This window comes from Grus americana (genome assembly GCF_028858705.1).
Source record: "Grus americana isolate bGruAme1 chromosome 27 unlocalized genomic scaffold, bGruAme1.mat SUPER_27_unloc_12, whole genome shotgun sequence".
Lineage (NCBI taxonomy): Eukaryota > Metazoa > Chordata > Aves > Gruiformes > Gruidae > Grus > Grus americana.
This window is the reverse complement of record NW_026561294.1, coordinates 27,026-41,601: the sequence shown is the minus strand read 5'-3', so window position 1 is coordinate 41,601 and position 14,576 is coordinate 27,026. Positions and strand designations below refer to the sequence as shown.

At 51.5% G+C, this 14,576-nt stretch overlaps 1 protein-coding gene across 1 annotated transcript; it reads left to right on the top strand.

Moving 5' to 3' along the window:
* Positions 1-13,362: 13,362 nt before the first annotated feature.
* On the top strand, positions 13,363-14,331 carry LOC129200077 (olfactory receptor 14A16-like). Its single transcript, XM_054811330.1, has one exon. It carries the CDS (start codon positions 13,363-13,365, stop codon positions 14,329-14,331), a length of 969 nt encoding a protein of 322 aa, XP_054667305.1.
* Positions 14,332-14,576: the final 245 nt, after the last annotated feature.

Here is a 14,576-nt window from a genome sequence, read left to right as displayed (position 1 = left end):
GCAATGTTGTTTGTCTTTTATTTTCTCAGTTGTCACAAAGAGAGGCTACGAGAAAGAAACACATTTCAGCGTTTACCTTCCACATTTTTTTGTGTAGGACATTTTTCTGTTCACACTAGCTTTATGTATGTCATGCCTAGTGAAAGCATAAAATAAATGTTCTTCCTGATGGGTAAAGAACACTCATCCCACAGAGCCACTGCAGACTCTGGAGGTGAGCTGCACAATGGAAGTTCTTCTTTCTCACTACAGAATAAATCCATGAAGTGCATTTGCTCACAGAGAAACAAACAACGTTCATATGCCGCTGGGTGTGCCCTGGAAAACATGTTATAGTTGTTGAGGATCGACATCCTTCTGCTCTCAGGAAAGAGAAAGTGTGCCAGAGAAAAGGAACCCCTCTCTCCAAAAAAGCCCACTGTGTGAAACGTCACGCCAGACACCACCCTTCCTCCAAAGCAAGGGATGGGCACATCGCAGGGTGAGTGGCCACAGCTCTCTGAAGCACTCACATGAGGAGGAAGGGATTCCCGCCCCACTCCTTCCCATCCACCCAACAGGCCAATTTCTTCCAATTGAGAAAGGGCACATCAGGCGTTACTGGCTCAGATGACCAATGGACTGTGCTGTGGGACTGCCAGAGAGATGCTAAAAACCACACTGTAGGTCAAAATGCAGCATAAAAAGTTAAAAGGAAGTGATCAAAAAAAAAAAAAAAGATAGGGAAGGGGTAACTGGGAGTCAACCAAGCCACATGGGAGAGGTTGTGCAGAGGAGAATAATGGGAAGGTTTAAGGAGACCAATCCAGACATTTTTCAGTGGTGCCCTGAAGAAAGGACACACTGAAATACAGGAAATTCCATTTAAAGATAGGGTGGTCAAACACTGGAACAGTTGCCCAAAAAGGTTACGAAGGGTCCACCCTTGCGAATATTAAAAACTAGACGGGACATGGTCCTGAGCCACTTGCTCTAGCTGCCCCTGCTTTTAGGAAGGGGGGAGGTGGACTGGATGATGTCCTGAAGTGGCTTCCAAGCCCAGCTGCTCTGTGATTCTGTGATTGAAAGCTGCTGGGCAGAACTATTTGCTTCACATTTGTCCTTCATCAGCAGTGGCTCCTGAGGTCTTGGGGGCTGCCTCCCTGCAAATCCCAGCCCAGCAGCAGGACCTCAGCGTGGCCAGCTGTGCCTGTGGGGCTCCCTGAGAAAGTAGGACACTGAGCAGGTCATCCCCAGGGTGCCACGGGGTGAGGTGGGAGAGGATCAGGGTCAGGGCCATGGCCAATGCCAGGGACATGCCTCAGCACATGACTGGAGAAAGCTCACGCCTGAGAAACACACCTCTCTGCACAAGCCGTTCCCTCTAAGTGTCCCACACCCACCTCTGAGGCTGGAATGCATTTCTTCCAGTGGTGGTAATCACAGGAAATGTCCTGAGAGTTTGCCCAAAGCTACTCAGAATAACTGACACTCCAGCCCTCTCCTCCGCACGGGACTGAGGAAGCTGAGACTTGCAGAACAAAACCTACATGATTCTAATGCCGAGGGAGTGAGAAAACAAGCAAAACCCAGCAACAACTAAAAAGTAAAACAAACCCAGAGACAACCGAAATAGCCCCGTGAATGATGAAGTAAAGGCACAGGCAGTCTGGCCCCATGCAGCTTGCCCAAATGCTCCCCCCAGCCAGCTCAGGTGGGAGAGTGTCCAGGGGCTGTCCCCCGGGTCTCACTGTGCCAGGGGCTCGGGGCTGTCTGGGAGAAGTGGGGAGCTGGGGTGGGAAGACGTGCAGGAAAGGGCAAGGCTGAGACTCGGGTCTCTACACTCTCATTTCTTCTGTTCAAAGACGCAGCAGATTGACTAATAAGGCCCAGCCTTCACTCCCCCTCAGCACATCCACACAAACCTGCAGTCCTTGTCATGAAGGGGTGGCATCTGCTCTGATGGATCATGGCAATGAAGTCCAGGGTCAAGGTCTTAGCTTCTGCCTTTTCCCTACCATTTCTTCACTTCTTGGACCTCACTGCAAGCCCCAAACCAGGGCTCATTCCTGACTCTGCCCTTGCCCTCTCCTCCCAGCAGCTCTGATGGTGAGTCTCCAGCAGCACCTGAAGGCTCCCAGCTCTCTGAAGCGTCCCAGGGTTTATAGCAGAAAGGAGACTCTGAAGGTTCCTGCTGCCACGTGTCCCTCCTGAGGATCTGCAGGGAGTAAAAACAATGTAATTGACCCCCTGGTCAGACGGAAGCTCTGAGCTGGTGGAAACTGTCAACAGCTCCAGGCAGTGCTGACACCCCAACAGCATGACGTAAACTGAGGCAGGGCAACTGAACCAGGGGCATCTCTGAATTTGGTGAACAAGAAAGTCCCCAGAAACAGCATTCGCCTCACTTCCCTTCAGATGACTGCATCTTCATCAACTCACACAGAATTAGAAAGCCTCAGACCTTCTGAGGCAGAGGGGGCGGGCTTGTGTGGAGCTGAAGGCAGCAGAGCATTCGGCATGTCCCGCAGATAGGATTCCTCTCTCCAGCACGAGAGGTGCACAGGGGCCTCCCTTGCTCCTTTGCTAGCCAAGGGGAGCAAGCAGGCATGACTCCTTCCAGTCCTGTTGGACATGCACATCTCCTCTGCCTCTGCCTGGGCTGGAAAGGCAGGAGAGGGAGGCCCAGTGGACACAGACATTTGTGCTGTTGCTCCTACGGACAAGAGATCCCAGCGTATCCTGGGAGCCTCACACTGAAATGTAAGTGCTGGGGATCCAAGTCTAAGCTGCACAGATGCACTCCTCATCCTGTTGGTGATGGTCAAGGAAGAGGGGGAACGCTCTTGCCAGCACAGTTTACCTTCTTTCTTTGGACACTGAATGCTTTTGGTATGTTTCTCTGCTCCATGCAGAGACTGCAGATACCCAAAGGCATCAGCAGTGGCCCCAGGAACCCATGCCCAGGCTATCCCACCCCACTCCCGTCTGGTGACTCCCCTCTGTATGGTGTTTTGGTGTTTACCCTCCAGCTGGACCCCTCCCTTCCCATCTAATTCAGTTGCCAAGGAAGCCCTCGGTGGGCCGCGTCAGCTCACTGCTTTGGCAACGTGGCTGCACCGGTTGCACTCATTCTGCATGGTGGCAATGGGGACAAGCTTCTTTCCTGCTCTCGCCTCCCACCTGGCTGTCTCCTCTGCAGGAAAGTCCACCCGATGAGCTACAGGCCTGAGAAACTGGCATCTGCTCCCACTCAGCAAACCAGGTTCTTTGCCAGGAACGCTCTGACCGCATGATGCATGGAAACAAATTTTGTTTAATCACACCTGTAATTTTGATTTGAGGTACTCATTTAAGGTGACACTTATTCCTTCAGTGTCAGAATACTTTTTTTTTTTTGCTATACTTGACATGTTATAGCAAATAATATATATATACACACACACACATATTTATAAAGAATATACTTGGTTATATTATATTCTTTGTTATGTTTCTGGTCTCTAAATATTCACTGTCATGACACCAGGCATCCCCAACTGTCAGGAGGAAACACAAGGACTGAAGCCAGCTCCGACCTCTCACAGTCTTTCAACTCTTTTAAGAGAGCCTTGATCTTTAATAGCCCAAAGTTGGGCTAAGCCACACATGCACCTCCTGGTTAGTCTGTCAGGTGCCCAGGAGCTGCACAAAACGATTTGTTGTGTTAAAACATTCTCAAGGTATTTGACACACACCCATGATTATTTTATGTAGCTGATGGGGAGGGATGGGGAGGAGGAAATTCAGCCCTCCTGCTCCCCAGTTTCTCTTGAATAAACTACAATTCTGTGCCCTTGCACATCACTACTGACATGCAAAAGAGCAGCTCAGCTCCCTCCCTCACACGGCCACAGGGTGTGGGATGTCGCCAAGTGCTCACAGATGCTTGGACAGACTTGAGGCTGTAGCTCCAGCCTTTCCCATCTCCACACTCCGAGATTTGTCTCTGGGAGATACTACAGCTGGGAAGAGCGCTGTGCTCCAGGATGGCCAGACTGCAGGAGACACAAACATTGACAATGCCACTCGTCCCTGCTTCCATCCCCTTCCCATCACTGGCAGTGTAAGGGATTTGTCTTGGTGGACATCCCCAGAGGTGTGTGTGGCCTTTGAAAGGCCACGAGCCATCACTGAATCCCTGTGGAAATGCCTGAGGCCTGGGAGGGGGTTAGCTCACATCCCCTGCACCACCGAAAATGGAGGGATCAGCCACAAGCTGTTGCTGGGAGTTTCCTCTGGACCTTGCTTCAGAGAGGCTGGATCCCGCAGGGAGTGACTCCTCAGACAAACAGATCAAAGCTGAAAGAGGAATTCACTCACTGCTTCCCATTGCCAGCTAGATGTCCAGTCACTTTCTAAGGAAGTAGGGCTTCAGCATGCGTGACTGTTATTTGGGCACAGGTTCATCATAACCATGAACTACTTCTCCTTCCTTCCTTCCTTCCTTCCTTCCTTCCTTCCTTCCTTCCTTCCTTCCTTCCTTCCCCTGAGCTTTTCTTGCTGAGCATGATGTCATATGGTACGGAACATCCCTTTGGTCAGTTTTGGTCAGCTTCCCAGCTGGGTCCCCTCCAAGGGGATCTATGAATCAAGCTGGCCCTACCCAATCAAAACTTTTCTGTACTGTAGAAGGGGATAAAGTCCCCGTAGTGCACATAAAAAATATGCTGTGGAAGACAGTCTGGGTTACTCCTGCCTCGGGCAAAGGCAAACCCATCCGTAGGATTGCTTTTGCTCAACGACCTGGGTGTACTTGGTGGGTGATGCAGGAGGATTGAGAATTCTGATGTATACCTCAAGGGGATTTGATTTTGGGTGAGAATAACCAATGTCTTGAATTGCATGATGCTAATTGCTGTATAATACCAGATGTCACCACTACTATGGTGGCTCTATGCCCTATCAACAGGATTACAGTAACAATCACCCAGATTAATGAAGAATGAATTTTGATGAAACTGAGCAAAGTGCCACGATGATAGATCCGGACAAGTGCAGTGGTGATGGAACCAGAACTGGCTTCAGCATGCAACAATCTCTGCCGCTGTGAAGGATGACAGAGGGAGCCTGAAGTCATGGTCTAAATGAAATCTATGGACATTTAATGAACATTTATGGACATTTTACAGATATTTCACAGGGGTGGTCCATTGACTAATGATATCTGTGTGTACATTTCAAAGGACAGGAAAAGTGGTGGTGATTAATTGCAGCATATTGGAAAGTGTGAGACCTGGGCATGATGTAAATGGTATAGCATAAGCGGTGGATACTGTCCTGGTTTTGCAGGGATAGAGATAATTTTCTTTCTAGCAGCTGGTGTAGAGCTGTGTTTAGGTTTAGGATGAGAACAATGTTGATAACACACCAATATTTTAGTTGTTGCCAAGCAGTCAAGGACTTTTCAGCTTCTCATAGTGGCCTGCCAACGAGATGGCAGGGGACACTCAAGAAGCTGCGAGGGGGTGCAGCCAGGACAGCTGACCCAAACTGGCCAAAGGGATATTCCATACTGTATGATGTCACGCTCTGTATATAACGGGGGGGGGGTGGGCCAGGAGGCAGCGCGGCTCAGGAACTAGCTGAGCATTGGTCTGGGTGGTGAGAAATTGTGCTGTGCATCACTTCTTTGTATATTCGTCTATAATTATTGTTGTTGTAGTTGTTGTTATGACTACTACTATTATTATTGTCATTCTTTTATGTCCTGTTAAACTGACTTTATCTCAACTCACAAGTTTTACCTTTTTTCTTTTCCATTCTCTCCCCAGCCTAGTGGGGGGAGTGAGCAACTGGCTGCGTGGTTGTTTCAGCTGTCTGCCAGGTTAAACCACAACAATCCCATAGTATGTGATCCCAGCTTTTTTTTTTTTTTTTAATCATCATAATTATCATTATTGCTGTTTGACTCTTCTTCATGGTTATTATGTTTTATGGAGAAATGTTTGCATAGGCGTCACTACATGTGAGGCACCTAATACTCTGTGTCGCCCGGTGCCCTTATGAAAGTGTGTCTAAGACTGGCTCGGAGCTGGCCTATCTCATGGCATCTCTGCAATAAAATGGGATCTGCTGGTGCAGTGCTTTCAGGCTGGGCTCTTCCTCCAAAGAGGCCTGAGGAACTGCACCCCTCAAGTCCCTCTTCCTCCATGTGTTGGGGAGTACAAAGCTCAATGGTTGTGAGCTTCTGGAGACCTAGGACTGGATTTAGGAGTCACCAGTTGGTGTCTGGTGACAGTGAAGATGGTGAGTGTCAATGAGGCATGTAGCCAGGGCTTTCCCACAGGTGACCTTGAAGACACCAGTCCTCCAGGAGGGACATCTGGAGCTGCCCGGAGAGCATGGTGGTTCTCTAGGGACAGCATGTTCCTGAGGTGGTGTGGAGGTGGAAGAAGTCTGCAAAGAGAGGGTTTGGGGCCTAAACTAGAGGGGATGTGCAGACCTCCTCTGCACTCTCCAGATACTCCCCACCTGTCTTCAGCAGGGATTCCCACAGAGGGACACAGTGGTCCAGATGTGGTCACACCAGGGCTGGGTGAAGCCAGGCAAAAACTCAAGATGTCTGGGTGGCCATGCTCCTCTTAACGCAGCCCCGTAGGCAGCTGGCCTTGGTCGTGGTGAGCACGTACCACTGGCTTGTAGGATGTTCCTCGTAGCACCCAGGCCCTTCTCCTTGTGGTGAGTGCTCAGCGCCAGGACCCAGCCTGCCCTGATGTGTGGGGTTACTCCTCTCCCCAGTGCAGAACTGGCCATTTCTCCTGGTATACTTTAAGAGGTTTCTGTTAGCGTATCTCTCCCACAGTTCCTCAAGGTGCCCCTGGACTGAAGTTCCATTTGGTCAGCTGTTCATGTTTGTTTGCAGGTGGCTGACCCTGATGGTGGTGTCTATCACTAGGTAACAGCATGAGGAGTTGCAGGGCTCTACAGACAATAAAAGGAGTTACTGGGTTTAATTGCTGAGCCAGGTGGGAATTACCATGACAACCACCTCTGAAACACCAAAGGAGGGTACAAAGCCAGCAAAGCCAGGGCCAGTGGAAGAAGAGTGAATGAGGGTTGGGCTGTTTCTGTGCTAAGCTGTGTTAGTGGAAAATGTATACCTGTACAGGCACACAGACAACATGGATCCCTCCAGGAACTGGTCTTAGACCCCTCTGTCTATCGAGGAGGTGACTCCAGGATACCCTCACCCCCACGCACAGACAAGTACACATGCACACCAATGGTGCTCTGCAGCACAGAATCACAGAACCACTGAGGCTGGAAGGCAGCCACCTTCCACCTTCTCTGTCCTTCCTCTTCAGGCTCGACTTTAGGCAGAAGTTCCTTTCTCGTCCATGCCAGCTTCCTGCCACCTTTTCTTGACTTCCTGCATGTCAGGGTGGACAGTTCTGGAGCCTGAAGAGGAGATCCTTGACCATCGAACAGCTCACGGCACCCCCTCTTCTCTGCAGGGCCATATCCTATGGGATTCTTCCAAGCAGGTTCCTCACCAGGCCAAAACCTGCTCTCTTGAAGTCCTGCTCTTTGCCTTGTTCCCATCTTTCAGGAGCCTCAACTCTTCCTTCTCACCCTTGACTTTTTACATCCTGACCAGCTCTTCCTTGTTTGTAAGTGGTGTGGGTTAACACCAGTAAGAAATTAGGCACCACACTGCAGCTCACTCACCATCCTCCCCCACAACCAGGGGGATGGAGCAAAAGGGAAGGAAAAGTAAAAGCAAGAAAACTTGGGGGTGAAGATAAAAATTGTTTAATAAGAGCATGGGAAGTGTAAGAAGGACAACAAAATAAAAAAAGTGATGCAAAGGCAATTACTCCCCACCTCACGCAGGTAGACAGATGTCCAACGGTTCCAGAGCAAAAGATGGTAGCAATCACTAACCACCATGCCTCTCCCTTTTTAGAATCATAGAATCATACAATCTTTAAGGTTGGAAAAGACCTCTAAGATCATCAAGTCCAACCATCGGCTCAACACCACCATGTCTACTAAACCATGTCCTGAAGTGCCACGTCTACACGGTTTTCGAACACCTCCAGGGATGGGGACTCCACCACCTCTCTGGGCAGCCAGTTCCAATGCCTGACCACTCCTTCAGTGAAGAAATTTTTCCTAATATCCAATCTAAACCTCCCCTGACGCAACTTGAGACCATTTCCTCTTGTCCTGTCGCTAGTTACTTGGGAGAAGAGACCAACACCCACCTGGTTACAACCTCCTTTGAGGTAGCTGTAGAGAGCAATCAGGTCTCCCCTCAGCCTCCTCTTCTCCAGGCTAAACACCTCCAGTTCCCTCAGCCGCTCCTCATAAGACTTTGCTCCAGTCTCTCTACCAGCTTTGCTGCCCTTCTCTGGACGTGCTCCAGCTCCTCAATGTCCTTCTTGTACTGAGAGGCACAAAAATGAACATGTGCACTCGAGGTGCAGCCTCACCAGAGCTGCGTACAGGGGCACAATCACTTCCCTACTCCTGCTGGCCACACTATTTCTGACACAAGCCAGGATGCTCTTGGCCTTCTTGCCCACCTGGGCACACTGCTGGCTCATGTTCAGCCGGATGTCAACCAGCACACCCAGGTCCTTCTCCGCCAGGCAGCTTTCCAGCCCCTCTTCCCCAAGCCTGTAGTGTTGCCGGGGGTTGTTGTGACCCAAGTGCAGGACCTGGCACTTGGCCTTGTTGAACCTCATACAGATGGCCTCTGCTCATTGATCCAGCCTGTCCAGATCCCTCTGCAGAGCCTTTATACCCTCAAGCAGATCCACACTCCCACCCAACTTGGTGTCATCAGCAAACTTACTGGGGGTCCACTTGATCCCCTCGTCCAGATCATTCATGAAGACATTAAGGAGAACTGGCACCAGTACTGAGCCCTGGCGAATACCGCCAACTGGTATGAACTCCATTCACCACAACTCTTTAGGCCCTGCCATCCAGGCAGTTTTTTACCCAGCGAAGAACATACCCACAAACTCCATGAGCAGCCAGTTTCTCCAGGACAATACTCTGGGAAATGGTGTCAAAGGCTTTACTAAAGTCTAGGTAGACAACATCCACCATCTTTCCCTCATCCACTAAGTGGGTCACCTTGTCATACAAGGAGATGAGGGTAATCAAGAAGGACCTGCCTTTCATGAACACATGATGACTGAGCCTGATTGCTTATCTTGTATGTGCTATGGGAGGGCACTCAAGATGATTTCATCCATAAATATAACAGGGATAAAAGGAGCCTTCGCATATAAACCTTTGTCTGGTCAATATGCTGGTCTGGACATGCCCTGCGCCTGAACTCAACCATCTGATGTGTCTCCTCATTCAGCTCCATTTCTAACTCTGTTCCTGGCTGGGGGGCTCTCTATGCTGTGTGCGGGCATGTGCCAGGAGCAGCTCTACGTGCCAGCAAGGGGAGTCAGACCAGCTGTCACAGAGGCCCATGTGTCTGTGCTGCCGGCTGCGGAGTGAGTGAGGTTACACGCGTCAGTGTGCAATTGGTGGTGAAGATCAAGCTGGAGTCGCTGGTGCAAAGGTGAAGTGACCTGGGAGCCAAGGCTGTGTGAGCCACTCCGATGGTGAGACCATGGAGAGGCTGGATCTGGAGGAGCAGGGGAGTTCAGTGCCAGCTGCTGTAGACTCTGCAAGTTGACTGAGAGACTTCATTCTGAGTGTGTGTGTGGGGGGTGTGTGCACGTGCACATGTGCTGGCATTTCTGTGTGCACATGTGTGTGTGTGGGATGGCGTCGCATGGAGCTGCAGCAGTCTCACCTCTGTCGGGCTGCTGGATTTGGCTCCTGGAGGGATCCATGTTGTCTGTGTGTCTACACGGCTATACATTTTCCACTAATATCACCATGCGTCAAACAGCCCCACCCTCATTTCTCCTTTCTCCGCTGACCCTGGTTTGGCTTGCTTTGTACCCTCCTTTGGTGTTTTGCAGACTCTCTTCATGGCAATTCCTACCTGGGTCTGTAGAGATCTGCAACTCCTCATGCTGTTCTCTTGTGAGACTACACCACCATCAGGGTGAGCCACCCACACACAAACAGTAACCGCTGACCAAATGGAGCTTCAGTCCAGAGGGACCTGGAGAAACTCGGGGATTTGGCCAAAAGAAACCTCATGACGTTGACAAGGAGAATTGGCCAGTCTGGCCTCAGGGAGAAGAACCAACCTGTGCGTCAGGGCTAGCTGGGACCTGCTGTGCTGAGGAGGGACTCTGAGGAGGAGAAGGGCCTGGCAACTGCGAGGGACACCATCCGAGCCAGCGGTTTCTGCTCACTGTGAGGAAGGCCAGTTGCATACGGGGCTGCGTTAGGATGAGCATGGTCACCCAGAGCAGGGCAGTTTTTATGGCCCTTGACACCGCACTGGTAAGGACCCCCACACATGGCTTTGTCCCAGTTCTCGGCTCCCTCTTTTGCTGGAGCTGGGAGGAGCTGGAGAGTGGCCAGAGGAGATGTGGCCAGGTGGAGTTTGGGGCCTTAAGCAGATGGGCTGTGTGGAGGGGCTGAGAGACCTGGGCTTCTTTGGCCCCTTTGCCCAGTGGTGGGGAGGCTCAGGGCAGTCTAGGAGTAGCCTGAGACTGCTTGAAAGGTGGTTTCAGAGATGGTGGAGCTTTTCTGAAAACTGGGAAACATCATGAGAAAGAAAAGATACCACCAAGTGCATCTTGGGAGGTTGAGATGGGACACGAGGAGAAAGAAATGTCCCTGCAAGTGCAGTTCTGTGGTACAAGAGGCCACCCAGCAAGAGTCTGGATTAGCCAGAGCTTTGCCTTTCAATGAAGAGTCTGTGAGGATGGAGAGATATCAGTAAGGGTAGGAAGATGCTCAGGTGACACCCAAGTTGGTGAGCAGGCTGGGTGTCAAGAGCCTGCAGGGAAAGAGGTGCAGGTGTGGGACACCGTAGGACATGCTGTGGTGGAGACATCTGGGGGCAGTGGCAAGGCTGAAAGCCCCCAACACAGCCAAGGCCTTGGTCTGCTGGGCTGTGGCTGTTCTCCCTGCAGGTGATGCCTGTGAGGAGACATCTTATCATTAGAGCACCAGGACTTCATCGCCCCCTTGTCACAACCTGTGAGCCTGAGAAAGAGTGTGTGGTAGTCCTGCTCTAGGCATTGCACATCCCCACATCACACTGGCCCAGGAAGAGCCCTGAGACACGTGTGAAGGACAGGGTCTCCCCCCCCAGGGGCTGGGGGTCACAGCTTGGCCCTTTGGCTTGATGAAACACACCCAGGATTACTCAGCATCAGAGCCACCTTGCCATTGCCTTTGCCTACCTGTCATCACTGCCTCCACTTGCCTGCTCTAACCAGCCCCAGAGTTGCTTTGTCAGGGATGGCCCTCAGGGGGACCCATTAATGCTCCAAGAAACTGTGGAGTTTGCATTGGACTGTGACTTCTGGAGAGGTTTCATCAGCTTCCTCTGAGGGCCTGAGCTTCATGGACTCATCCCCAAACCCACCAGAGGGGTCATTAACATGCCGCCTTGGGCTGGGCCTCTGCTGCTGAGCTGCTCCAGGCTCCTGGGACAAAGGGAGCTCATGGCAAGTGGGCTGTGCTGCAGAGAGACATCTCTGGCCAGGAGCAGCTCCTCTGCAGAGCCCAGCAGGGCTGAGGGCTCTGCCTGCAGGCACCGAGGGGAGAACAGCGAGGCAGAGAGAGCTTCAAGGCAGTTGGAAATGGGAGGCTTGCTGAGAGCTCAGGGAAGGAGAAATCTTCAGAGCCCTTGACACGGTAAGTCTCTGGCTGCAGGGCAATGCCGATGCGGTTCCTGGAGGCATCTCCTCAAGCTGGCAGAGCCCACAGCTCCTGGGATGTGCCAGGTGGACTCCCTGTGCAGAGGCAAGTTTGAGTGGCTGTGAATGCAGGTGTGCAGGCAGGGGTGCCCAGTTGTGTCCTTCAGAGCAGGGTCCCTGCAGCCCAGGGGCTGTGTGCTGGGGCAGGGACTCTGCCGCCTGCCAGGGTCAGCCCTCAGCCTGCCCAGGGAGCTGCCCAGGGCACTGCAGGGAGAAGCTGTGGGTGGAAGGAGCGACCCCCTGGAAGGGCAGGGCAGGGTCCTTCTGCTCTTGAGAGGGTGCTTTGTTTGTGAGGGCTGATTACAGCTTGAGATCGCCCCTGGGACATTTGCCATGGCACTTCTCAAGGAGCATGGAGATCCCCTTGGGCAGTGCCCTGGTGCCAGGAGGGGTCTGCAGGGCAGAGCTGAGCACACAGAGGGTGGGATGGGCTCTGTGAGCAGGGACAGGGAGGAGAGGTGTGGGCAGAGCACCAGCTCCTGGCAGGGACAGCTCCAGGCAGCAGAGACATGGGCAGGGAGTGGGAGGAAACTGCAGCCAAGCCCTGGGCTAGGCTGCCTTCAGGCTGCTCTCTTGTGGTCCCTCACTCTAGATGTCTGCTGGGCGTTGTCTGCTGAGCAATGAGCTGACTCTGCCTTTAGGACATCCCATCTTCAGGACATCGGACTGTCTGCTTTGCCTGTGCTGCTGGGCTTGGGAGCTGCCCCAGAAGAGCACGGCTGTGCTGTAGGATCCCAGGGAGTGCTGAGCTTTCCCTTGGAGGTCAGTTCTCTCCTCTCAGATTCCTTTGCTTCTTTCTGAGAGAGGCCATGTCCTTTCCTCTCCATCACAGCTTCACCTCTGTGCTGCAAAAAGAAGAGTTTGCAGATCTGCCCTTTGAAACAGCACCCTCCTGATTTCATCAGAGTCCAGTTGCTTTTTTTTTTTTTTTTAAAGACTAATTTAATGCACAGTCATCCTTGAGGTACCAGAAGTTAAGCACAGGGCATGTGGGAACAAGACTGATGGGCAATGCAGCTCTCCTGACTCTGCACTGAGACACAGAGAGCTGAGATCTTTTGCCTGTCTTGTCTGAAGACTCCACACTTTCAGTCGTAAAAAGGAGTATTTCTTCCTTAAAAATAGTACTAAACCGGATGTGATGGTAGAAGGAGAAAAACAGAGAAAAATCACCATAAAGACATGCTCAGCCTCTCTTCTGCAGCCCACACTCTCTGGAGTGGTGAGTGCAGATATTGAACATTTCCATCAAGGGTGAATTGCATCTGACAGCCCTGGTGACCATCGGGGGTGTCAAGAACCAGCTCCCATGTACTCACTGCAGCAGGGCAGAGCTGACTCCTTGGCAGCACAGGGGCAGAGGTCCTGCTCCTCACAGCACACTCAGCCAGCACAAAGCAAAGAGAGGAAATGCCTCGGAATTGGGGGACATGGGGTGGGATTTCTGTGAAAAATGGAGTGGCTTTGCTCAGAGAACTCAGTCATAGCTTTCCCTGTCCTTTCCTTTTTAGGACAATGGCCCCATATCAAGAACCAGCAAATGACCAACAACAGCAGCTCCATCACTGAGTTCCTCCTCCTGGCATTCGCAGACACACGGGAGCTGCAGCTCTTGCACTTCTGGCTCTTCCTGGGCATCTACCTGGCTGCTCTCCTGGCCAATGGCCTCATCATCACTGCCATAGCCTGCGACCACCACCTCCACACCCCCATGTACTTCTTCCTCCTCAACCTCTCCCTCCTCGACCTGGGCTGCATCTCCACCACTGTACCCAAAGCCATGGCCAACTCGCTCTGGGACACCAGGGCCATCTCCTACACAGGATGTGCTGCACAGGTCTTTCTCTTTTTCCTTCTGATGTCAGCAGAGTTTTATCTTCTCACTATCATGTCTTATGACCGCTACGTTGCCATCTGCCAACCCCTGCACTACGGGACCCTTCTGGGCAGCAGAGCTTGTGTCCACATGGCAGCAGCTGCCTGGGGCACTGGGTTTCTCAATGCTGTGCTGCACACGGCCAATACATTTTCTATACCACTCTGCCAGGGCAATGCTGTGGACCAGTTCTTCTGTGAATTCCCTCTGATCCTCAAGCTCTCCTGCTCAGACTCCTACCTCAGGGAGGCTGGACTGCTTGTGGTTAGTGTCTGTGTAGCATTTGTTTGTTTCATTTTCATTGTGGTGTCCTATGTGCAGATCTTCAGGGCCGTGCTGAGGATCCCCTCTGAGCAGGGACGGCACAAAGCCTTTTCCACATGCCTCCCTCACCTGGCTGTGGTCTCCCTGTTTATCAGCACTGCCGTATTTGCTCACCTGAAACCCCCCTCCATCTCCTCCCCATCCCTGGACCTGGTGGTGGCAGTTCTGTACTCGGTGGTTCCTCCAGCAGTGAACCCCCTCATCTACAGCATGAGGAACCAGGAGCTCAAGGGTGCAGTTTGGAAACTGATGACTAGATGGATTTTAGAAGCAATATACTGCACATGTCCTTCAACATATCACTTGTAACAGAATTCATGGCAGGCCCAGTCTCCTTTGATGTGTTTTGTCGCTCTTCATGTCATTGTTGATTTATTTTATTTTTCTTTTTTTCACTTGTAATAATGTTGTCCGCAAAGAATTTTCATTATTCATACCATTGCTAATTCATTATCTACCTGTCTGGTTTTTACCCGGAAGCAGGGTAAATGAATTTCCATACACTCTGTGTATTGCAACATCAAAAAGGACGCTGCAGTGACATTTCTGACTGA